The sequence below is a fragment of the Rhodamnia argentea genome, chromosome 8 (assembly GCF_020921035.1).
Source record: "Rhodamnia argentea isolate NSW1041297 chromosome 8, ASM2092103v1, whole genome shotgun sequence".
NCBI lineage: Eukaryota > Viridiplantae > Streptophyta > Magnoliopsida > Myrtales > Myrtaceae > Rhodamnia > Rhodamnia argentea.
Genome location: NC_063157.1, coordinates 4059009 through 4084395, shown reverse-complemented (window position 1 = coordinate 4084395; position 25387 = coordinate 4059009). Strand labels below are relative to the sequence as shown.

General features: G+C 40.4%; 2 protein-coding genes across 10 annotated transcripts; one reads left to right on the top strand and one right to left on the bottom strand.

The window, feature by feature from the left end:
• Positions 1-770: 770 nt before the first annotated feature.
• Positions 771-13012, bottom strand: LOC115744808. Of its 4 annotated transcripts, none has more exons than XM_030680173.2 (24): positions 12833-13012; positions 10547-10680; positions 10066-10150; positions 9880-9933; positions 9673-9764; positions 9485-9588; positions 9246-9318; positions 8162-8549; positions 7544-7867; positions 7265-7468; positions 6796-6891; positions 6658-6701; positions 6412-6535; positions 5558-5804; positions 5369-5475; positions 5172-5293; positions 4417-4540; positions 4283-4341; positions 3580-3676; positions 3282-3501; positions 3042-3143; positions 1874-1992; positions 1146-1208; positions 771-954 (listed from the first exon to the last, which is right to left on the bottom strand). In XM_030680173.2, the coding sequence occupies exons 1-24, from the start codon at positions 12869-12871 to the stop codon at positions 850-852; spliced, it is 3126 nt and encodes a 1041-aa protein (XP_030536033.1). In that variant the 5' UTR covers positions 12872-13012; the 3' UTR covers positions 771-849. The 4 variants fall into 4 exon arrangements, with proteins under 4 accessions (XP_030536033.1, XP_030536031.1, XP_030536034.1 ...); XM_030680171.2 differs by having other exon boundaries at positions 6412-6539; positions 6662-6701; XM_030680174.2 differs by lacking the exon at positions 12833-13012 and adding an exon at positions 10963-10983 and having other exon boundaries at positions 6412-6539; positions 6662-6701.
• Positions 13013-19011: 5999 nt separating this feature from the next.
• Positions 19012-25172, top strand: LOC115744809. 6 transcript variants are annotated; one of them, XM_030680177.2, is made up of 7 exons: positions 19012-19314; positions 19967-20078; positions 20404-20525; positions 21095-21171; positions 21740-23452; positions 23568-23736; positions 24367-25172. In XM_030680177.2, the coding sequence occupies exons 2-7, from the start codon at positions 19990-19992 to the stop codon at positions 24972-24974; spliced, it is 2778 nt and encodes a 925-aa protein (XP_030536037.1). In that variant the 5' UTR covers positions 19012-19314; positions 19967-19989; the 3' UTR covers positions 24975-25172. The 6 variants fall into 6 exon arrangements, with proteins under 6 accessions (XP_030536037.1, XP_030536040.1, XP_030536038.1 ...); XM_030680180.2 differs by lacking the exon at positions 19967-20078 and having other exon boundaries at positions 20394-20525; XM_030680178.2 differs by lacking the exon at positions 19967-20078 and having other exon boundaries at positions 20337-20525.
• Positions 25173-25387: the final 215 nt, after the last annotated feature.

Below are 25387 nucleotides of genomic sequence, written 5' to 3'. Positions count from 1 at the left end.
TGCTGGAGTAGTCATTCGCATTTCCTCTTGTTACTTGCAAATTCTTTTGATCTGACAGGGTTTTGTGATCGTCTAACAGTGTTTTCCTCCTATGTAAGCTATCCTGTAAGTGGTATGAAATGCATTTTGCTGGTAGGGGTGAATCTCTCTGCATCGTCTGTTATCCTCAACTCATTCAGGAATGTTTAGAAGAGCGGGATTGGTCATGTAGATATGTCTGTCCATAGGACTAGCATGAGTAGTAGTTACATGCTGAGGAATGGTAACCGTCGGTTTTGAGTAATTTCCAAAAATTTTCTGAAAGGTTGATGAGATTCTGTGATTAATATTGATACAAATTGTAACTGAACTGGCTTTCCTAAGTAGTGGTAGAGTCTTTTAGAAGCTATAGGTGCAAAAACTGTCCGGAAGAGTTGGGTAGCGTGTTCCATTCCTATATTTTTTGTATTCATTGCTGGGACATCGTTGACAACATCGCCCCTTAGAAGTACCAACTTTGGGATTTCGTCCCAGGTAGGGATAAGGTGTTTTCAATTTTCAAGAACTCGTGTTGAAATTCAGTGTGCGAAAAGCTTTTTGGATGGTTATGAAGTCTTTTCTAGGCTCCAGAAGGGGAGAGCATGCCTGTGCAAACGAGGACAATGTGTGAAATTGATTGCTTTTAGTACAACTCCCGGGATTGGGCAAAAGAGAGGGTAGAATGTATATACAAACCCACACGCACATACGTATTTACACACATGGGCACGCCGCACAAAACAGAAAGTTTGAAAAGAATGAATCAACATTGCCAATAATATAATAAATATCTCCCAGACGATTGGGATCCATGTTAACCAAAGTCGCATATCATGAGCTTTGCCCGTCATGTTCTGCAGCTCGGAGCACCTCTTTGGCCATCGACGAAAATGACTCTGCCGTGCCTTGCATCTCCGCAGTTTTTAAGCTTATTCCCTGCAGAGGATGAGTAGAATCATGAACTGACGTGTTAGCGGAAGAACAAGGAAAAGGAACTAAAGTGGTGTGGAGGCGGCTTAATAAGCATGAATTAAAGTATATGACATCCCCGTCATTACAAGGGTAGAATAACGTCCAAAAGTATAAACTTTGGCATTAACTTGAGGGAATGTCTTAAGGGGCGGTACCTGTAACTTCCTCAAATTCTCCTGCAGCTTGTTCTCCGCCATTTTGGCAGCGCCTGTGGTTTCCTGCACGTTGAACAGATCAAACGATATGAAGCTCTTTGGTAAGAAAGAGAAATCACAGGATGTAAACCGCAGGAAAGAAGCCACACCAGCCCCCAGCACCACGTGCCTTGCTTGAACGTAACGTTCTCCAAAAGAATGTTTAGGGTCAAGGGCTCTCCTTCCGTACACATATTAAAAGATGTGCGGTTTCCTAATTTGGCATAAATATTGGGTCCTAATCATAAAAATTCCTCTTCTTTACCCAAAGGCTCCGAAGTTCTGTTCAGTCGTTTCAATTCATCACAGAATTCCTTATGCTCCTTTTATTAGACACTCGCAATTTCACACTTTTAGGATAAAAAAGAGTCAACGTCCTGATGAACCTTATTGTGATATGGAGACATCGAGCTCACTGCTACCATCCAAATACTCATCAATAACTTCTAGCCATTGGGTTCTTGTCCATTTGAATCCCCTCTTGTCGATGACATGCTAGCTACTTGAATTCCTTCAAACCACATAGCAGGCAGCACCGCCAACTATATTGTCAAAGTGAATTCATGATTCGATCGGCCAGACTCTCATTTTCCAGCTCGGCAAATGGGTATAAACCAACCAGGACAAAAGGGTCAAAGAAAGAAACGAAAATATTTTCCCTTTGAAGGACGTGGCAGCAATATACTTACACTAGAAGCAGCGAACCCGTATTTCCTCTTGATCTGATCAACTGAACCAATCTTTTCATCCTGTTGCTCTTCTTTTGTGGAATTCTTCTCGTTCTTGATCTTTACATGCTTGAGTTTTCCTGTCAACAGAATTTTTAAATGGAAGACACCATCCAATGCAAATATTAGTGCCTTCTTAGTTCATTTGTGATGAGGCAGGAAAATGCCATGCTTCAGACTAATCCCTCTACGACATTGTCTGCACATTTGTGTGTTGCATATGGTATAGGTGGCATTTTTGTCACAAATACACAGAAAAACCAGGTTGCATGCATATGAATCATAGATCTTCTTGTCGCTCATACTTATTCCACATTAATTGCCAAGGAACCTAGTATCATGGGTTCTGAAGCAAGGCATCCCCCTCATTTCAGTTCTCCTGTGAGCAAAAGGCAAAAACAGAAGCTACTTCTAATAGCAGATGCTAAATCTTTTCCTTTCTGATAGAAATGAACAGAGGTGGGTGTATCCTGTAATCTACGGCTGGAGTACTTTACAAAGCTCAAGATTATTAGCACAACACAAGATCATCTCCAGAAATGTCAACCACATCGGATACCAACATCTTTAGCAATTCCTAGAAAACTGATGATCTTAGCGAACACTCTTAGCACCACTTACCTATATCATTTGGCTGTGTATATCTCATATGACAAAGGTTCATCGGTCCTTATCCTCCATTAATCAGTCTATTCGTTTCGAAACTTCTTTCCATTATCACTTTAAATGTTCTTGTTCTACTGTGTATGCAACTAGAACAAATGGATGACTGCATGATAACCTAGCACAAAATTTCCAGCCGAAAGTTTAATCTTCTCCCACATCAGTCCTTGCAAGACAAGGCAAGGGAAGACTGTCCATTTGGATGTGGAGAATTATTGAAGGAAGTAGAACAAAGTGAGATTATCTTTACTTTTCCTTTCGTTTTTTTGTTTTTTCCCCTGCAAATGAGATTATGTCCAATTTTGGAAAAATGGATCCACATACTGACAAATTATTTACCTATCACCTGTAGCTTTCTATTTTTTTTGGGTAAACTTTGCCAATACTTTTCATGTTGCTTTGATAGAGGAAAGATCTGCAAGTAGCAGCTAATACTCTTACAGGAAAATCCATTTATCTTACTCACCTTTCAAGCTCTGAAATTTGTTTGCCAAGACTTTTTTGTTGAGACCTCCAAACAAATTCTGTCCTCGAGGTTTTTCATCGTCATCATCGATAACAATATCATCTTCACACAGTAAAGAAATTTTCAGTCAGTCAAATTTAAAGTTCACAAAGAATATTATAAACAGCAAACACACAATGTTGGGGGTAAACATGCACATATGTAGGTAAATTTACTGCAAACCCCAGTTCTCAGCCATACCTAGGTTCAAGTCATCGTCATCTTCATCCCCAGCGAAATCCTCTCTTTTGTCAATCGAGGTACCGCTATCATCCATGTCCACAATACTACTTGGGAAATTAGCAGTTGAAAAGATAGCGGAGAGTTCTTCAATACTTGCTCTAGGATCTTCTTTATACATATCGGGTGCATGCTTTTCTCTATTAACTTTTGTGTCTTTAAACACGGAGCTAAATAGTCCCTGATTGTGCAAAATAACATCGTTACAAACAAGTTTTTAATTTATAATCTACTCAACAAAAACTCCAACTAATACTACCTTGGGCTTCTCCTTCTGAACGGCATGCCCAGGAGCAAGGCCCTCTGCTGAATGAACCAGGTCTTTTTGGTAGACTTGGCTGAGAGAGCCCAACAGCCTATGAAGAAGAAGAAAAACCAACGCAAATTAACTTTAACCATTCTACCAAGAGTTATGACAGAAATATATGTTTTCTTTTTTCGTTTTTATAGAGTTACGGAAACATAACCATACTATCAATTCCTTGTCCAAGAATAATTGAAAACACATCATATTGAGCAGAAAGAGAATGAAATATAGATGAGCATGCAGCCGTGCACGCATGTGGGATCAATACAGTGGATCATCAAGTTCGCAGATGCACAGTTGGTAAGAGCTCCTAGTCTACTGCTGATAGGAAATTCACGAAGCCTGAAGGAGGAACTTTAACAGTAAAGTTCTCTCTTCATTCTCCAAAATGTATGAAGACATTTTCTTTAGAGGAAACCCACTAACAGAAAAAAATCACCTTTTCTCTTATTCCATTTACAGATTTTGACTTTGCCTGAATTATCTATTTGGGTTCTTTGTCTCATGAACTTAAGAGAAAGCTCAAGCTAGTTTTGGTCACAAGTATGCTTTCTCATTGGAGGCTCCCTTCTAGGAATAAGTAGCATTAAATGATGTTCTCTGGAACCATATTTATGGAACTGTTGTCAAAGGCTGGCGAGGAGGTTGCACACACCTGAACATATTTGTCCGGAGTAGAACTGAGAAAATAAAAATCTCCTGGTCTTTGTTCACCTATGCCAGGAAACAAATGAAGGTCATACAAATCCAGAAGTAGAAAATTGGGACAATTGAGCAGTGTAAAAGTACCATGAGAAGTTGACCATCTGAAGAAGAGCATATCAAATTGTCAGTCATTGCGCTTCCCCTTGACGTGGGACCTGCGAGTCCTCTTGCGTATGTTTCTCTTATCAAAGATAACTCCGGCAAGGACCTAACAGCCCCAACAAGAAAACAAGCTTAGCAAAAGTTTGGTTAAACAAACTTGCTGCATGACTCTATATATATATTCAAAAGCAGTTGGATAAACCTTCACATAAATTCTTCCTGGCCTAGATGCTGGTTAATTGAATAAAGTGGACTATGGAGCAACGAGCAAAATAGACTATGTTCAGTTTGATCTTTCTGCTAAAGATCCGAGGAGGAGGATCTCAGTAGATCCATATCTAATCTAGATAAAGAGGAGGTTTCTCAAGATATAAACGAATTCATATGCACCTGTCTGCCAAGACTTGAAGTGGTACTCCAAAATAGCATCATCTTATACAAAGGACAAAACAAAATATGACACAATTGCCGCAGAGAGGGCCCTACAGAAACATCTAATGAACAAAATTGACACAAGAATTTCAAATGATGGTAAGTATCACATGCCCGGCAAAACTTCGACTTAACTAATGAAAAGTTTTGCGTTCCTACTGCTCAATTAGGAGATACACGATGACCATATCCCAAGGAGAGAAGACAGAAGAAGCAAGCAAAATTTTATACTTGAAGAAATGTTTGGACTGATATAGACCCGTCTGTCTCATCAGCCAAGTTGCAGGTAATTCACTGTTCAATACCTTATCTCAATCTTCCCACAGGCAAAAAGAAGCATAAGTCCTGCATCAGGAGTATAGAAAGTCGAACCCCAACAACAAGATGAGGAGTGGAATTTCTTCTTATATATGACCTTCTTGACTCCCTGAAACAAAAAGAGAGATATATAATCCTCTTCTTGGCTCTTAAAGAAATATATAAATGCGCTCGGTATCGTTACCTGAACTACATGTGGTAAGGAGTACACATACACGGCTTTCTCCGAACATAGCAACAATAGTCCCTGCTTAAATATAGAATCCTCAACCACATCCTCTGTCTTCAATTCTGAACAGTGGGATTACAGGTAAGAATATTAATTTCATGCAATAAATATCTCAAAAACATGCTGCTGAACTTGTATTCTCACCCAATATCTCCAAAAATAGAGCTCCAGAGGGTTTTTTAGGATGCACCATGCTATTGCTCAGTATCATACCAGTATCACTATCCACGGCCACAACTGATGAATCCCTCGTCGACATGACCAATATATTCTTCTGGAAAGCATGCAAAGTGCAGGTACCAAGCTGAAGAGAGATGATGCCTGTAGAAATGTCACTTGAAATTTGCTTGGTAAATTGTATATGAGGCGCCTCTACATCAATCAGTGCGACCTAAAGCAAAAGGGCATGTGCATTAGATTTGTGCCCGAACCAACTTCATTTAGCCCACTATTTTCATTGATTTCGCTGGGTAAAAAAAAGGTCCAGCAGAAATAGAACTAGGAGCACTCTGCTTCAGAAGTTGTATTTTCAGGAAAAAACCTAAACATCTGATGACGTTGTAATGTAAGCTGTTGAGACTACTGTTGTCTTCTCTTAGCAAAACACTCCACATGCCGACTATTAGAGTTTATAAGCCTTAGACATGGATATTAAAATGGACCTCCTCTCCACACCCACTTGCTGTTCTGTGTAACCATTTCTCTTCCAGGCTAAAAAAAAAAAACGCAAACTTGAATGCTGATGACAATTCTTATGGCATTTGAAAGAGTTATTTCCCCCCATTCCTCAGAAAGATCCCATAAAAAAAGTAAAATAAAGAAAAAAAAACCCATTTGAATTTGCAACAGATAATGAAATATGCCCGAACTAATTATGTCAGCAAAATATCTTCATGCACTGAAAAATCACTCTCGAACAAGTTCTAATCAGCACCTAGAACAACGGAAATCATAAAAGAAGCAATTCTATATACCTAGAATAAAAGACGCACACTTACATATCCTTGACTAGAACCAACAACAAGATGGCTGGAGCAGCGGCTCATACATAATGAAAGTACCGAACCATTAACCTTCAAAGCTTTTACGCTGCCAATCATGTGATTGTTTCCTTTCTTTGCACTACCTAAAAGAGAGAACTTGAAGTCAAAATTGTTGCTTCGATGTATCATATTCATGCAAGAAGTTCTTAAAATCTGACTAGGAAAGGCACTAAGTTTAAACTATTTTAACCTCATGTAGACGTACCTGATACATATGCCTCGGGCTTAAACTTGTATATGCGAACCTGTAGTTATTAAGCAGATCAACAATATGAACCGAACGACTCCAGTATAAAGTAACTGGTCATATTATATTAAATCTGTGGGCATGAAGCTCACCATTCCATTTTGATCCCCAGAAACAAGGATATGGTGCTTTGCTTCAAAATACAAAGCTGTAAGTGCAACTCCACTCAGAGAAAAGTCATCTTCACTCTGCAAGAACAAGACCACAATAACAAGCTCAAATCATACAACCAAAAGAGTGCAGTCCTCTTTTAATTTAATTATGTTCCAGGGAGTCTCTTTCCTTCATTTCCGACACAAATTCATGTTAAGCCACTAAACTGCAAATCGACACAAGCAAAATCTTCCCGAAATTGGATGTGTAAGTTATTTTATCCTTCCACCATATGGATGAATATTCTTGTTTATAGAGCTAGGCAATTTGATTCAAAATTTTCATCAAGTGAAGGAAGACTTTAAAGTTCAATCCAATGAGAACATTGAGGCATGAGAAGTGTAAAGGCAGGTAAAAACGCAGTTATAGGATTCCAGCAAAAAAGACAAGGCATTAAGAGGAGAGCACCTGTTGCTCTACGCAAAAGATGGGAAGAGGAAGTGGACATGACATGTCCCAAAAGTTGATGGCTCCATTGCTATGTCCAGTTACGAACAGATTTTTGACCTTTACAAATCCACCAAATGGGATTGGGTTAATCTGAGATGCGTCTTTACCATTTTTTTCCGAGTGAAGAAGAGGCGGAACCTTTTTGACCAGTTGTAAGTAATCCTACATAGCCAGAAAAGTTATACTTACCAAGATGATCACATTATGCTGAGGACATGTAAAATGACATCTACGTACCTCATCATCTAAGTTCGACATATACTGGTTACTAGTGATGAATTTTGCCACAGTGATGCTTGATTCGGTGAGTGGCATCCTAAGCCTTACTTCTTTTGGGATGGGTGGAGCAGACTTGGATTGGCACTGTAGGAGATACTTTTCGATTAGGCTGTCATCATACGCATACAGATGTTCTGATTTTCCAATAACTAGAAGAGATTCTCGTTTCTGCCTTGTCTGCTCACTGCAGTTTGAGATTATCTCCATATCAATGCAAGGCTCAGGTAACTGAAGACCCAGCTTAACTGTGCGGGATTCAGAGTGGTCATTCAGCAAGACTACCTGACAAGTAAGACGTTAATTTCCCGTAAGCATTCTCAATATTTTCAGGCTCAAGAAGATTGATCTAGTATGGAATTCTGAACTGGTTGTACTAAAATGCCAAGGGGGGAGATTAATAGACCCACTCAGGCGAGATGCATATAATATTTGTGAGAGAAAATTGAAAGTTTAGTAGAAAGAACTTCAAGAAGAACTATACTTCTTACTGCTAAGATCTTAAAAGGTAATTCCTCACAATCGTCAAAAACCAAGTAAAATATTTTATTTAGGAAGAGAGTAACTGACGTCAGATACCTGCAAAGGATTGGAAGATGCTGCATCAGCGGTGGCCAACAAATATAGTCGACTTGGTTTTCCATCTGTATGAACGCATCTCATAGAGGAAATAGGAATTCTGTCCAGCTTATATCCGAGATTCAATTTACAAATTGGACCACTTTGAGAGCCTATATCTGACACTAATTCACTTCTTCCATTTGGGATAGGAACACTCCAAATGAAGATATCTCCAGTGCTGTATCCAATAACAGCTCTACTCCCCAGAGGGCATGCCCAGCAGGCGGAAGTCACTTTCTTTCTTTCATTATGTGCTGACTGCAACGCATTTCCACCTTTGAAAATTGATTTGCTTTCTTGGACTTTCCACAATACGAAAAGACCATCTTCATATATTATCAGTACCCTGTATTTGGACAATAAGATACTGATACAGCTGTCTGTAGACTTGAAAATAGAAATATGTCTGGCGCCAGGGTGACATTACATGACCTCACGATGCTTAATGTGAGGTAGTATCGAGTCTATTGACAACAGTAAAATAAGATAAACCAGTACTACAAAGAATTAGCAGAAGAAATTGAAGCAAACAACTGCTTAGTGCCAGGGTAGCACGAGCGGATGGTGCTTCACTGGAGCCTGGAGGTAGTAATGAAAACTGTAAAACAACCTCAACCTGCATTTCATTGTTAGAAACAAAGTCCCCACACCATTCACTATACTTCCCAAGTCTAGAATCTTTATTGGAATCTAATTCCTAAATGCTACTGGTACAAGGTGCAAACTGTGTAAAATATGACGCCACTAGGACATGAAACCTTACATCTCTGTGTGAACTAGTTCAAGCATTTCTGAGTTATTACGAATATACTGAACTAGTAGCCACAGATGAAAGATTGCCAGTCAAATTGAAAATGGCATTAGTTGAAGGACAAAGCATGTGGAACAGTGATATGAAAAGGTGCTTCTTAGCCACCTTACTTTCTGTTAAAACTTCATGCACACGAGACATTTCACTGAATAGTTTTTCTCAGGAGTCATGAGGTCATTAGCTTTATTTTGTAGAACACTGCAATAAGAAAATGAACAGAAATAAGACTACCTCTTGCTTTCAGCCAACGGTTGAGGCAGGGCATGCATGACAACCACGTGACCAGATAATTCAGTTTGAAATCCTGAATATGATGATTGATCAAACATGAAATTTTAATAATAATCTCCTTGCATATAAATGTCATAGAAAAGCGTGGCACTGTAAAATCATAAGGAAATGAAATTAAGACTAGTTAAAAACACTAATGGGGTCATTGAAAACACAAATTAAACTGGAAAGCATCTAACCATGAGATGCTTCAAAAGGTATTGTGTACTTCATCTGGACTAGATTACACGGATCCTGATTAAGCTTCAAAACAGACACGTTTCCAAGAGAATCTCCAGCATACCTGCAAATATACGTGTCAAACAATAACATGAATGATGTTATACCTCTATTATCCAGACCAGTTTGACTATGGAAATAAACTTACACGTAAAAACTATGTTGCAGGACTGATAAAGAGGTGATTGCATCTTTGAAATTGTAAATGTGCGACAATAGCTTCTTGTTTATGTCCCAAACCTAGAATATGATTCCCGCATAAATTGATCTCTCAAGAACAACTTGAAACACTAAAAATCCAAGACTGTCCCCTGCATGACACATGGACAGAGCATAAGTCCTTATGAAGACTTACCTCGATTTGATTATTGAAGGTCACATTCAGAAGAATGCCTTGATTCTCGACAAACTGACAATGATGACGCGAATTAATAATTAGTGAATTTCCAATATGATAACATAATAACTTTTGAAGAGGAATTAAGAAGGCAATCCATCGCATAAAGCATGGAAATGCAAATCATGGCCTAAAGCAGAAAACCTGCAGAAACTTGCTCGGTCCTGTTTGTTCAGACTCGAGTATGACTTGAGTGTTATCTTTCCCGTACAACTTGATTTCGCCATTCCTGGTTAACAGAATGAAAGAGAAGCATGTTTGTCAAAGAGTTTCCATCGAATCTGCAATCAAAGCCTCAAAACATGTACATCATATTGCTATTCCAAGAGAAAATGCGAGATTGTGGGAGAAACTCCATACGCTTGAAGGCAATGAGAGTGGAAAATTTCGACCAATACCTTACTTCTGCTTCTTAATAGTTTCAGGTTTCAAAGTGTTGCATCAAATAACCAGGTTAGGGAGAGGAAATGTAGCATTTTTACACTTGCATCTTAAGACTTAGGAGAGTCAGAGCTGTTCAGTTAGCTATCTAAATCATCCTGGTCCAAGTTGTTTTTGACCTGTGAATTGCACTCCATCGGCGGAAAACATGCGAGAATAGATTAGCAATGGTAAAGAATCATACTTCGTGGAAACAGCAAGTATGTTCTGGGTTGAGTCATAGGCGAATTTGGTGCATCCCGATGGAATCCCATAATGAAATACCATATGTGGGTCAACATCGCAAGATCTCAGTCCTTCGGAGCTTCTTCCTCCAGGCTGCCAGAACAATCAAACACAGTGTCACGAGTAATCACTACACGCAGCAATAGTAATTACCAAGGACATAGCTTCATTTTATGTACCAAGGATGAAATAGTATCTGTGACTAACAGTAGGGATGTTGCTCGATGAGTACGCCTTAAAACTTAGGTTAAATTAAATTGGACGCACAAGTTGAGGCACGTTATCTGGAAGAATTCATCACACAGGCGTCCAACGTTCCATAGCAAGGACGTTTCGATATCGTCATCAAGTAGACCTAACCATCAGATCACGCACCGTCTCATGTCATGAAATGGGAAATCGTTAAATAACCCGTGCGCATACGCCTTCTGATTCCCCGGAGGATGTAATTCAATCACCCACGAAATTGTATAGACTATGCAGACACGAGGACTAACTAGGTCCATCCACCGAAGTTCATGGCCTCCATTCGTTGTTTCCTTGTCTTCGGCAGGCAAAGTTTTACTGTCCGGGGAGAGAATCCTATGGATAAGATTCTTTTGGGTACTGTCCGATTCACAGTACTTAGATACTGGTCGGTGGTTTCGGTCCGATTTTTCCGTTCTGCTGGTCCAAAGGATAAAGAAATTGTTTTTTCAGCGACAGGACACCTGTTTTTTTTTTTTTTTTGGTCGAAAGCATCAGGACACTTACGAGGTGGTGTTTGCATATAATAAAAACAATAAGGCAAATGACGGTTTGAGTTTGACGGGCCCCCGAGGAAAAGAATAAAAGGATGAGCTTGACCTTTTAAGGGGACACGTGGACTTTGGACCGCAGTACCACCGCCCATTACAGGGCCATCACGTGGATTTTACATTTAGCTTTATGTATCTATTTGCACTATAATAGGCACTTCAGAAGCGAAATATGCGCGAAGGACGGAGATGGCAAGAAGGTAAATCCTTGTTTGGACCCAGTCTAAACAAGGAAATTCGCCTCTTGAGAGGTCCCTAACTTGTCCTCATCATAAAAATCAAACCTGTAGTTCCAAATGGATTGAAATTCACGCGTTCTAAAACCTAACTGAGAACCCTAGATAGAACAAGCAAGAACTATGATACTAATTATAAGTGGCGTGACAAAATTCTATACGGACTTTGGGACGATCCGAAACTTATCCGCATCCTCCACATGATTTTACTTACTCCTTTAGAAAAAGCCCAAATGTTTGACTTCGAAGTTCAGGCAAAAAAAGAGAAACGGCAACTAGAAAGACAGGGACCACGACAAATAACGAACTAACCAATAACCATAGGAAAAGACAAACCTCACTTAGCTCTAATTGGTCCTCATGGAAAGTCGTTGTCTACTACGTGAGGCACTCGTCGGCGTTTTAGCCTTTCATCGAAACCGTAGTGGGGCGTTAAAATTAAGGAAAAGGACAAAAAAAGAAAATAATGCAGGCTAATTCCCATTTTAACCAGACCCGACATGTAAATTATTTCCCTATGTTTTTTTGAAAGCTGGCCAGAATCAGATGCCACGTGTCTCGAAGGAAAAGAGTGAGAAAGGGAAAAGGAAAGATCTAATCGCAATCAATGCTCCTCCACTTCAACGGAAGTCTACAGCTCGTCTTTCTAATCATGATTAATCAACCTAATCCAGATCAGAGAAAGCATCTCGCTACAATCCTACTCCTCTGATGGCTGGAGTCTCAATTAGTTCCGGTCGAAATTAGAGTTTCACTCCATCATCACAGTTGTACCAAAACGCTCAGACCACTCGATCGTCGTCTCGTGGTCATCATCATCGCCTCCACTAGGCTTGCTTCGATGTGTGCAGTTCGTTTTGACTGACAGAAGAACCCGAGGAGAATGACGACCAGTGCGCGAACATCAATCCACAGATTCGAAATTCTCTCCTGCTATTTGTTACCTAAAATGACGATGACGATGACGATGACGATGACGATGACGATGACGATGACGACGAAACAAGCATGATCGTATGTAGGTCAGTCGAAGCTGAATTGAAATCAGTCGAAATCATGCGCGGTAGACGAGTTCGAACAAGCATTCAACCAATCAGGTGCTTAATCAGCGTAACGAGACGTGAAAAACGAACAACGATGACCGATCGAATCGCGAATCACACACGCAGAGATGCAGATCAACTTAAGCAGAGAGTCGATTTATGCCTTTACCTTCTTCGCAGCCTTCTCCACAAGCTTCTTCACGAACATCGCGCAAATCGGCGATGATAATCTCCGTCGAACAGGAATGCAGCCACTCAAAAGAACTCGCAGTCTCTGGTTTTTAGAGAGAGAGAGAGAGAGAGCGCGCTTTGAGATAACCGTCGGGGAGAGAGAGAGAGAGAGAGAGAGAGAGAGAGAGAGAGGTTGAGCTAGTGAGAGAAACGGTTGAACGCTGGTTTAGTTTGTTTCAAGGCAGAAAGCTCGTTCGCATGGAGAAGGGAGACAAAGCGAGCGGTTATTTTTATAGTGACAAGAGCAGGAGATTAACCGAGATCAAGAGGCCTCAGATGAGGACACGTGGAGGGTGATTAGGTGATGCAAGAGATCGCTGAGAAGGAAACATGTTTGACGATTTGACCAAATATCCGATCCAACGAATCGACAGCTTTGAGAGGGATACAAGGCGGAAACATGGGCGATTTCACGACAGCGACCCCATCAGGACAAGCGACGTCCTGACACGTGGATGCACTGGGCGGCCGCGTGGGGCCCCCGACCGGTATCGGATTTTTCTTTCAGCGTTCTTGCCTTAATCCCTTTTTCCTAATCACCAACAGTTAATCAGCATTTAGGCCTCTTTATTTGCTGACGATGCTTTCGTTACTTTATTTCTCCTTTTGCTTTATTTGCAAAAAGATGTTCCTTAATCAGGTGAAAAACCGTTTATGGAGAGATGTAAATAATGAAGATGCGCGGATCATTCGGCAATTGCTCCGATCCGGCTTCTTGTGCGACGTGATATTCATTACTAGGGTCGAAAATATTCATTCCTATTGACCAAAGCCTTCCACATGCATCTTGACAGGATTGTGCGACGGTCTTGCCGATTAGTGTGAGACCCTTTTGCGATGCCAGAAGAGAATTACTAGCAATGATCGATGTTTCCGTCCTTTCTGTTAGAATTAGGAGCACAACTATGACTAAATAATAAGTAAACACGAGAAAGAAAAATTAACTTAAATTAGGGGTGCATCCAACGGAGGTTTTTATTATAATTAGCATCTTACACCTTTATATTACAATTAATAATTACAAGAGAAATATATTATATATATAAGTGAAACAAGAAAACCGTATGGACTGAGAAAGTCCTAGGCCACTAAGCAGCTATTCATGGATCTAAACCTAAACTATCAATAAAGTACAAACCCAAATTATAAAAGCCTTCCGGCGGTCTAAGGGCACTGCCCCCTGCAACACCTTCCAGGGTGGTTCCCCCAGACTCTAGCCCACTTGCCGGAGAGTAGGATTTCCGTGCCTTTCTGTCAATGGAGAGCATGAACACACTTCAATACTTTCACCAATCTATATAAGTCCGTGGACATCTAAGCATAGGGATAGAAGACGTGATCAGTGAGTGGATCTCGGCACTGAAGCCTTGAGAAAGCAGTCAGGCCCAGCGTTGTCTCCGATGAAAATCGAATCGTCTTCAAATTGACCCAGCAAAGCTTTCCCTTCCCCGGTTCCGATTCCGTGAGAGACTCGAATCGGGCCCCCAGGGTACGGCTTCGGCCAGCTCCTTTGAACTCAATTCCGTCATCTTCTGAAAGTGGCAGCTGCAATGCAAACCGCAGCCACGTGGGCTGTCTTGAGCCCAGTAACTAGCTAAGGACTTTGGACATGTATTTGGCCCACAACATTACTCCTAGGTTCAAATCAAGTGAGAAGCAAACACATTGTGACTCTCTCTCACACTGACTCCGTAGCTCTCAATACATCAGTTGCCCTCGTGTTATGTTCAACTAATTTTTCTTAATATTTGAATTATTATTATGAACAAATATAAACAATAGTCCCAACAACATCACTCCTACGTTCAAATCGAGTGAGAAACAACACACTGTGACTCTCTCTCACTCGCCGACTCAGTAGCTTTCAATACACCGATTGCCCTCGTGTTATGTTCAACTAATTTTTCTTAATATTTGAATTATTATTATGAACAAATATAAACAATTGTCCGAAGCACTCGTTAACAATTTTTGCATTTAATATATCAATATCTCCTAAAAATTCCATAAATCCTTTATAAAAACATATTTAAGTAACATAAAATTCGAACTCAAACAAGTTTCGGGATAGTTTTAGTATATGTCAAATATTTTCACCGAAGAATTTTACGAGCTTTATACTAGTTTCTGAAGTGTTCCCAAACTCGCCTTTCCCCTTCACATGCAGCCCTTCCTTCCCCCCGACCCTCACCGTCGGCAAGTCGAAGGTGGTCAAGCTTCGTCCGAAGCACGACGACCACGACATTAATACGGTCGTCTTTTATTTTCGCCAGTAAAGATGAGAACATGACATAATGATCATTACTACTACAACATTGTGCAATTTCCAAAATAGGAATAGTAATGATGTGGAAAAGGTGCGATGTTCGCTTAACAACAGGGTGAGCATTTAATTTCGTAGTCAAATGTAAGCGGGACACTTCGTAAATTGCTAAAAAAAAAAGGGGGGGGAGGGGGAAGATGCAGCGGCTTAGAGTTCGAGTACAGGTGGGCCCACAGCTTTATTATCCCGAGTTCCCCAACAGCAGAGCCGCCCTCAATTATTACTCCCATCTTTCTTTTCCCCTCCGACAGGGTGGGGCTCGCCGGAGCCCAGCAGGCAGCACCCCCCTCCCTTTCCCCTGCCACTTTGATCCCCTGATACTGCTGCTTTTACCAACATGACACTTGTTGATGTCCCCATTCTGCCACGTGGCATGTCCCGTAGTCTCGCGAAAAAGCTCGTTAGCTATGGTGCTCATATAAGGTTGCGGAGGAAAATGTTGAGTAGAACAGGATAAAATATTTCGATCAAAAAAAAATAAAATGGAATAGGATGAAATATGATATACAATTAAAAAAAAATTGTTCAATCTCCTTATCTCCGATTTTTTTGTGTATGGAAAATTCCAGATACAATAGCTGAAATTGTAATATCCGACCTCATAAAATGTGTAATAAATTGTAATGCAACAATAAAAAAAATAGAAATTCAAATAAATCACTCCAAAAGAGAAGATAAAGAAACGTTAGATTTACGGTTCTAAGTTACTGATGTGACTATAGTGGTGGCCACCTTTTCATGACACATTGTGACGGTTGCATCTATCGTAGTGATCATCGTGTTTGAACGTCCCGTGAGAGAAAGAGAGGTGATAATATGGCATTTGTTCAGACTTATCTAAATATATTCAATTCGAAATCCATTTTCATATGTAAAAAATGAATGAACTTTACCTTATCTAATCTCTTATTGAACATATGGGCACGCCCAAACACACATATATATTTACTTAAGTAGCTACCCAAAAAAAGTAGGTAATAGATATCTGTTGCGATATCAATAACGCTTGTACGACCAAAATATTCGACCGAGATTGTTTTTTTTTTTTTTAAGGTGGATCTTTATTATGACTCCTCTTTTCCTAGGGCTAGATGGTGGTCCCCCCAATATTTTATTTTATTTATTATTTTGGAAAAGGAGTGATGATTGGAGTCATTTCACCACAGCCTGAACACGATCATAGTTAAGAGGCTACACTAAGCACATGACTGACCGCTCTGGGACATCATTAGGTGAAGCGGGTTCCTTTTCCAAAATTAAGCCCCACCATCAATCATCTCCATGTGAGAGAGAGAGAGAGAGAAAGGGGACCTTCTCTTTTTCTGCTGTTAATTATAGAAAGAAAGAGTGTTTTTTTCTGTCAGACAGGAAGCAAGAGTTCACCAAGAAATTGATGGGGCGAGTTCTTGTGGGAAGGGTCAAGAGCTTACTTTGGAGAAGAACACTATTCGATTAAGTAATGTCTTAGATTGGAGGTATGTGTTTCCATAATTCGAAAGATGCGTATAAGAAGAGAGGGTCAAATTTGACGGACTAAGCACGACACTTGGTCAGCGCGACAATCGTTGGGAAGATGAGAGAAGGATCACAAGCACAAATGGATGGCAATGTTCACAATTTTCTCGAGAATTGAATCCCATGTCAAATATGTACAACATCTTGAGATGAATTAGAGGTTTCTATCATGTTTGAGCTTTTAAGGTTTTTTGGTTCTTTAGCCTTCAAACCCTAAAGGAGATGACTGCTCACTTAAACATCCAAACAATACAAGAAAAAAGTACAAAAAAAGTCATAAACGTATTGCATTTGTATCAATTTAGTCTTAGACCAATTTAATCCCAAACCTTTTGTATTTCTATCAATTCGGTTCATCCTGTCAATTTTGACCGGAAATCCCTCACATGGACATTGGTCATCCTACGTGATATGACCGGCGCTACCATAGACATTTTTTAATACCATATATTTAGAACTTTTTAGAATTTTTTTTTTCAAATTGGCTTTGGTAGGCGAGGGTTGCCGACAACCCTTGCCGATGCAGTGCATGGCGGCCCTTGTCCAATGGTCGGCGAGGGTTGTTGGTGCCGGGTCCAAAGGGAAAATGAAAAAAAATACTTTAAAAAAATATTATTAGAAAACATCAACTTCGGTGCCGATTGTCTAACGTGGCACGACAACATCAACACCAACGATTTTCGGTCAAAATTTATCGGATAAACCGAATTGACATAAATGTAAAAGGCTTATGACCGAATTGATACAAATGTGATAGATTTATGATTTTTTAATTATTTTCTCAAATAATATGAAATTCGAACTCCGCAATTCACTAAAAAAGACGGTTTAGTAGATGGAATTCGCCCGCTTTAGCGTGTATGGTCTATTAATGGCCAGCTAGAACGCATATTCCATTCTACTCGGAGGCGGACAAAAAAAGAAAGAAAAAGAAAGCAAGCATCGCCACGTACACTTATCTCATGCGTATTTGCAACTTAACCCTCCATGTTTTCCAATATAACGTGGATGGCCCTGGCATGCGAGCGCGTAAAGTGGGTCCCACCTCGCAGGGTGCAAATGGCAAAACTTAAAATCTCTTTAATTTTTTAAGCTTTGAAGAAAAGTCCAGCAACGATCCTACAAATGCCGCAATTCTGCAAAGAATCACAACCAAGTTTGGCTCGAGGGCCCGAAGAGTTCGTTAATTACCCAAAAGGGCCCGGAAACAGCAAAGCGGAGGAGGGGGTCGAAGGTCAAACCATCGGCTCGGTCCCTGAAATAAAAATACACGACGACGACATTCCTTGACACGTCGCTCGCCGACCCTCACTGGCCGCGCGTGCCGATAGACTTGAATGATCCAACGGCACATGTCTCTTGCTGCTCGCGTGAACCGGAACGCGCTAAATATGGCGCGTACGGTTTTGCTGCTGATTCGTTCGGGAGGGGTTTTGCTGTAAGAACGAATACGATGTCGACCCGTTAAACCTGGCGCCAAATGGAGGCGTCGTGCCTAAAAGCAACTGTCGGGGATGAGCTGGTTTGGTATGCGCTCCTGCGAAAAAGCGAGTCGCTAAAAACGAATTAAAATATTCCAAAAAACATCGCGATCTAATATTCGACCGATAAATATAAAAAAAAAAGAAATAATTTAGTAGATTTTATATCCCTTAGCTGTATTCATTACCCAACTACGCTTCTCTTGCTTAAACGTAACACAATTGCACCATTTAATCGAGGTGAAATAATTCTATCAAATTTCTTAATTATCTTCAAATTTCGTTTTGGCATATCTTAATAGTTAGATAATGCATAAATTTCCTCTTTCTGATTAAATCAGAGCAATTCTATCAAATTTCTTAATCATATTTAAGTTGGTCAATTTAGTTTGGCACTTTTTTTTTTGGTTCGACGATTCAAGAAAATGCTTATTTACGACAATTCTCAAGCTTTAATTGTTACGTGTATTTAGTGAATTGCGAGATCGACATTTAAATTAATCGGGGGGCTAAGCTTCTTTTGGATAGGTAAAGTTAAAGCCATATGAGGACAATGAATTCAACTAATTCACGGCCAATCGCAAGTTATTAATTTGATTAATTAATGATTAACCGAGGAATAAAGCGAAAGAACTTAAAAGAGATCTTTTCGCTTTCCGCTTTCCATCGGTTGATTCCGGCAAAAAGATGCTTTCGATTTCTCTTTTTACGCTTTCATTTTCCACATTAAACAAAAAGAAAAAGAAAAAAAAGAAAAAGAAACTTCTTTTCCTCTGTACCGATCACGCTTTCTTTTAAACTGTCATCATCGTCTCTAAGACTTGGATTACCATACAAATCCCAGCTTTGAGTTTCCGCAGTTTTTCCTGTTCACGGAGCTTCCGAAGCCTCTGTGTCTCTCAGCTTTTTGCCTTTTTTTTCCTTCTCATTTCTCCCCCCCCTCGCTCGTCGCTGGTTGTTACGAGTTGGAGGCTATTCAATGCAAAAGAATGTCACTTGATGGGTGAGTGATTGGCGCTTGACTTCCACAATAATGGAGAGACCGGCTCTCTTTTGGCCATAACAATCATGGGTTTTGCTTGTTCTGATCTCTCCCTCGAGGTACGTTCGAGAATGAGAATTACCAGTTTCTTGATTTGTGAAAACGACGTGTTTGGTGGCTTGGAAACAGGGGAGAAAATGGGAGAGAGAGAAGAAAAAACTTCGACTTTTTTTTCTAGTCTTGCGCTGTGTCAGAGAGAGATTTGGCTTTGCATTAGCTGTCGGAGCTCTTGGAATTTCACCTTCTCACGTTTTTGTCATTCGCTGTGTGCTTGCTTGATACATGGGTTTGCTGCATTTTTTCGGCCCGAGGTGTTTGGTACTTAAAACTGTGTTCCCGACAAATTGGTTTCTGCTAGTGTGTGTTTGATGTTCTTTATGTGTATTTTGGCTGACTTGATGCCTGCGGATCAAGGTTTTTTTTTTTTTTTTTTGGCACTACAGCTTCAACCGGATCTTCTGGATTCATCCCTTCATTGGTCGTGGCTCATCTCTTCTAAAACATGCTTCAGATATAACTTAAGTAGTCTCTTGCGGTCTTGTGATTGTAGGAGTATTCGGTAAATCTGCCCTACGACACTACTACTTCGTAGGACATTTGGTATATAAGCGATCATGTCTATCATCATTCACCAATATGCTTTTAAATTTCGGGCAGATGCACCTAAATGTTGCAATTATTGCACCATACTGGAAATTCGTTCCACAACAGGTGAAAGGATTTGCCAGAAATTAATGGTGTCATGCCCATCTCCTTACACTCTCAAGAGTGTATCCACCGGTGTCTCTTCCAGTGAAAGAATCATCCCGAGGCAGATTGTTAAGTACCCAAACTTGTGTGCAAGTGCTATAGCCATTATCTTCCTGTTTTCTCCAGTTTATTAAGCATTTTGGGGGTTCAGAATTTGTTTCCATGAGAGAGTCTATATGCAGATTTTCTTTCATTGTTTGCGAAGTTCATGAGCAAGTTGATGAGTAACACATCTACTTATTCTGTTAGCAGTATTGTATTCGAGAAAAATCACGCTCCTTTGCCTAACTCTAACCTTTAACCGTTTCTGGAGATTCTGCGTCTTTTTAAGGCATAAGTCAAAGTGTGAGAGCGTCTTGGCTCGCTAATGGGAAACTTTGGTGATCGGTGAGGCATAGATGGGATAGGAATATCGTTTGGTGCTGCAGTGGATGCTCTAGCTGCATGGGAGGCTTATCACATGTTTTTGATCAAAGGAGCATGGCCAGGAAAGTATTTTCCCAAAAGAAACATGTCGGAGGTAATATAGACTTCTTCTAGACGAATCCTTAAAATTTAATCTAATAGAAGGCATCTTCTGGGAAGTCTAATTGATTTGGGTGCAGGCACATCTTCCTGTCTCTCTCGTCAAGGCTTAACAATTACCTGCAATAACTCTTTATTTAGATTCTGAGATGAAAAAATCTCACTGGCACTGTGAAAGTTGATTTTCTCGTCAATCACCTAATGAGTTATAAAAATGATGTTTGACATGGATAGAGTAAAGATAGAGTGAGGGAGTTTGTAGATGTTAGGTTTAAGTTCTGTTGGTGACACATTGTTTACAGAGATCCTATTTCCACTACTTTAGTCATCGAGTCTGGATTTCTGGGGCCATGATGTTTTTATGAAGACTGGCCTCTCGTTATTTATGCGAGAGCTTTGGTCATTAGCCTTATTGCAGTTTTCAACTTCATGAGAAAGTTATCTTGAGCGAACTCTGTCCTGTTGGCCCTAATGAAGGGTAGATATCAATTGAAGTAACAAATTAGTTCTACAAATTTTTATTCTTTTAGGCAACTAATTCTTCTGAATTGAACCATTTTGCAGGTCATGAAGCACCCAGGAATAGTTTAGAGCTGCAAGCAGAAGCTTCTGAGAGCTGTTGTGCTATAGGCGATATGCCGGTATTCAACTTATTACAAAATCTTGCTGTCACTGTGACGTGTTGACATATTAATAAATCCCTTTTTCATTGATTGGGAAGTTTTTATTTGGCCAAACATTGATTAGGAAGGTGGTCTACCAGTTTTTCGACTTTTCTTTTGGTATGTCTATATATTTTTTTTTACTCACTCAACTGGCTTTATTTGTTATACGAGCTTTTGCTTGGGATTCTCATGAACCTCTTATAGATGTCCTCAAGACTCCAATAATTTTGGTGGCTTGTGCCGAAGGTCTGTGATCGTCTTAAGCTGCGGATGTACAGTAGAGAAGGACATTAGCCTCACCGTTGTCTTCAATACCTCTGTCTGTTTCCTGATTCAACAGTGGTGTTTTATTCACTCCCCATTTGATCAAACCCGTGATGATATTTGATTTATTTAAGGTTCCCTGAAAAATTCACGAGGCAGCTCAATCATACTGCAGTGAGATGACTGCTTTATATGCCCTACAGACCATTTTTGACTCTCTTGACATTTGCATCCCCTTTGTCCGCTAAGCATGTGTTGATACAGTAGCTTTGAATTCCAGTATTCTTATCGCATGGAACAAGATCGTTATAAGATGAAGCGTCATCCAGTCGAGGCTTCAATGAAGAAATTGATAAGTGAGGAGATATCCAGCAGATCATTTAACAGACAAAACTCACCAAGCATTGTGGCTCGGCTAATGGGCATGGATATCTTGCCGCTAGATAACAATTCTCAACCCCATTCAACTGAGAGGAAACAAGAGAGCATGAAAACCAACTTTTCAAGAAAAGAGAGGAAGGGAAGGGGCACAATGTCTCACAGTTCGTCTAATTCCAGTTCTTCGAGGCACGTGGAGCTTAGCTCATCCTCTCATAATCCAGATAGGAATGTTGACAGAGGGAGAAGTGCCCAGGAGTCAACAAAACCCAGGCGTCGAGAACATCCACAAGAGGAGGAATTGCAGAAATTCAAGAAAGAATTTGAAGCTTGGCAAGCAAATAGGTTCAGGGAATTTACAAAGTTCGTCGAGCTTGACAATGTTCCTAGGCAGTCGGCTGGTGGTCAAGAGAGATGCAACTTAAAAATGATACCACTCCATGCAAATCATGAAAAAACCGTCGTCGAGAAGACCAGGAGAGATACAGCGAAAGCAAAATCGATCGAAAGTGATCATTCATTACACAGTGGAAAAACAGGACTAGCCCCGGCTAAGCAGTATCAGTCTTGTTCTTTGATGAGCAAAAGTCTAAACAAGGACATTGAACAATGTAGTGCAGTAATTTCTGGTGAGAAACTGGACTCTTATCTTGGCCCTACGAGGATAGTAATCTTGAAGCCTGGTCCTGATAGGTTCTGGCATGAAGAATCATGGCCCAGTTCCTCTGGAGCGGATGAAAGGGGCAGCATAGAAGATTTTCTTCAGGAGGTGAAAGAACGTTTGAAAAGTGAACTTCAAGGAAGGGCAGTTCAAAGGAGTTCTGTGGTCAGAGGAAGTGGAATTGAGACCCCTTTCAATGAGAGACCAACTGATTCAAAGCAAATAGCACAGAACATAGCAAAGCAAGTTAGAGAGAGTGTCACTAGGGACCTTGGGGTGAATTTGCTCCGTTCAGAATCAACTCGATCTTATAGAAGTGAAATTCAGTTGAATCCACCATGTTCCCCAGAATTTATTAACCGAGACACAAGGAAGTTCTTGACAGAGAGGTTGAGGAATGTTCTGAAGAGTGATAGTCTTTTGGATTTGCCCAGAGAAGCAAGTGACAGCTCCAGTTCATCCTTGTTAGGCGATGAAAGGTCTAGTGTAAAACACGTGGGTAATGCTTTGAGAATGGTAAATGAACCTTGTTATTGGGAAAATGTAAAAGATGAACGTCAAATGCAAGCTAGATCGTTCAGACATGGGTTAGATGATGATTGTGTTCTCCACAAGGAATTATCCCCAAGAAACCTCGTGAGATCCTTGTCTGCTCCTGTATCAGGAACATCCTTTGGGAAACTTCTCCTCGAAGACCGCCACATTTTGACTGGTGCTCATATCAGGAGAAAGCATGAAGTTGTTGAAAATGTGCCAATAGATGCCAAGAAAGTGAAAAAGGAAAAGCTCAAGTTCAAAGAGAGGGTCCATAACTTCAGATACACATTCACTCTGAGACGGAGGCTGTTTGGCAAAAGGGCCCAATCCGTATCAGAATCATATAACTTTGAGACTGACTTCATGAAAGACGTTATGAGTGGGCCAACAGTCGTCATGAACTTTGGCGAGTGGCATGTAAGAATTTGGTTCACCTGTTAAAAACAATGTTTCCATTCAGTTAGTGCTAGAAGTTTCGTCTGTCTTATCTTATATCGTACTGACTAGTTTTTGCCTTCTCGTGTCATCCTAGGAGAATTCTACAGAAGTGCCCCCTAGCCCTGCATCTGTGTGCAGCGGCTCTCAAGAGGAGTTTTGGAGACCAAGTAACGACCTCAGCCCTATGTCAACGCCAGACAGGAGCGTTGGAGAGGAAGATGTGGTGCCACAAGCTTTCAGAGAAATCAGTTTGAATCTGAATGGTATGAAACAATTCTCCAACTTCTATGTTCATGGATGTGCTATCCAAATGTGCAGCTGCAATAGCTTGATCATGTTCGACTAGTGGCACAACTCAACCTTTCAGTGTTTATTTAGCCAAGGCATATAGGCTGTTTGCTTTTCCTCTTTTATGAAGGAGCAAGATGGTCTCTCCGGGCTGTTGGGAGTGTCAGTTTTCATTTTTGATAAATCACGGCTTCAACTACCTCCTTAGTGTTAGGAAAACCCAGATAGTCATGGTGCCTTCCGTCTGAAAATGATTTACTTTTGTGGTGTTGAGACGGATATAATTACCTTACTCAGAAGAACTGACAAGTGTGAAAAAGTTTGAAAACGAATCAAACACGAAAGGGTTTATTTCCTGAAACTGTATATGGCACTCTAGAAATTTTTTGCCAAGGGTAAAGTTACCTGTATCTGAAAAAATGGTGCGGAAAGGTTTTTCACAAGCTAGCCATGAGCCCATGGCTCGCAACATTGCTTTTTATGATAACTTAGATTGTATTTTGCCTGGACTAGCAGAAATGACCAAAGGCTTAAGTTGCTAAATGACAATAGGGTTTCAGGATTATGTTGATGTTGGCTAACAAACATCATCCCATAATTTGCAGAGCTGAGGAGGCAACTAAATCAGCTAGGATCTGATGAGCCTCTAGAGACAACAACTGAAGAGCAGCCTATCGAGTGTAAAATGGTCGAGTTAGAGGACAAGATGGAACAATACATAAGAGATCTGCTTGTTGCTTCTGGCTTGTACGACGGATCATCTAATTTGAATATATCCCGTATGGACACACTTGCAAAGCCTATCAGTGACTTGGTATTTCAAGAAGTGGAGGAATCTCATGGGAGGGCCAACGAAAATGGCGCTTCAGTGATCGACAAGAACGAGAAAGGAACAGAGCACAAGTTGTTGCATGATTTGTTAAATGAAGCACTTTCAACAGTTCTAGGACAATCGAGAAGAAAAACTGCTGGCTCATTTCGAGTGCTACATCCGCAAGGAAGGGAATTGCTGAGCTCGGTTTGGGAGATCATACGTGTTTTTGTTTACCCTCCAATCGAAAGGTCATATTACTCATTAGATAATATGACAGCCTGGGATCTCAAATCAATTCCGTGGCTCGGTTTGTTGGATGATGAGATAAATCTACTAGGGAAAGAGGTGGAAAGTCTGATAATTGGAGATTTAGTTGAGGAAATTGTAAAGGACATGTGATTAAAAAAATGCACTGAGGGAAGATCTTTTTCTTTATCTGTATCTGCGAGACAGTTCTCTTAGTCAGGTCATGCATAGATAGGAAGGAGAATGCGGAAGTGGCATAGCTAGTGCAGTTGATTAGTACAGGATAGTGTAGGATTGGGTGTTGCTGTGAGCATTGCATGTGCAATTGTACATAGATTTTCTTGATGCTTTTAACGTTGGAGTTGCAAAATGAGGTCCCTTGACAGAGTGAACCGTATTTGATATACAATGCATGTATTTAGACCGTTTTTGATAATTTGATGATATACCTGGGAAGTCTAAAGGTCTGGAAATTCACTGTCCATTCTTCGGTAAGGAGCATACAGAATTTGCTCAGCCGAAAAAAGAAGGAAAACAATACACACTTCACTGAAAATACGTATTGC

Excerpts from the sequence above, each read along its gene's own strand:
- LOC115744808 (XM_030680173.2), bottom strand. The coding sequence starts at position 12,871 with ATGTTCGTGAAGAAGCTTGTGGAGAAGGCTGCGAAGAAG. Across the intron at positions 5,805-6,411 it reads TTGGTTCTAGTCAAGGATAT|GTCGCACTGATTGATGTAGA; the intron begins GTAAGTGTGCGT and ends CTTTTGCTTTAG. Across the intron at positions 3,677-4,282 it reads CTCCGGACAAATATGTTCAG|GCTGTTGGGCTCTCTCAGCC; the intron begins GTGTGTGCAACC and ends TCTTCTTCATAG.
- LOC115744809 (XM_030680176.2), top strand. The coding sequence starts at position 19,870 with ATGTCTATCATCATTCACCAATATGCTTTTAAATTTCGGGCAGATGCA. Across the intron at positions 20,079-20,403 it reads ATCCCGAGGCAGATTGTTAA|ATGGGATAGGAATATCGTTT; the intron begins GTACCCAAACTT and ends GGTGAGGCATAG. Across the intron at positions 21,172-21,739 it reads GTGCTATAGGCGATATGCCG|TATTCTTATCGCATGGAACA; the intron begins GTATTCAACTTA and ends TTTGAATTCCAG.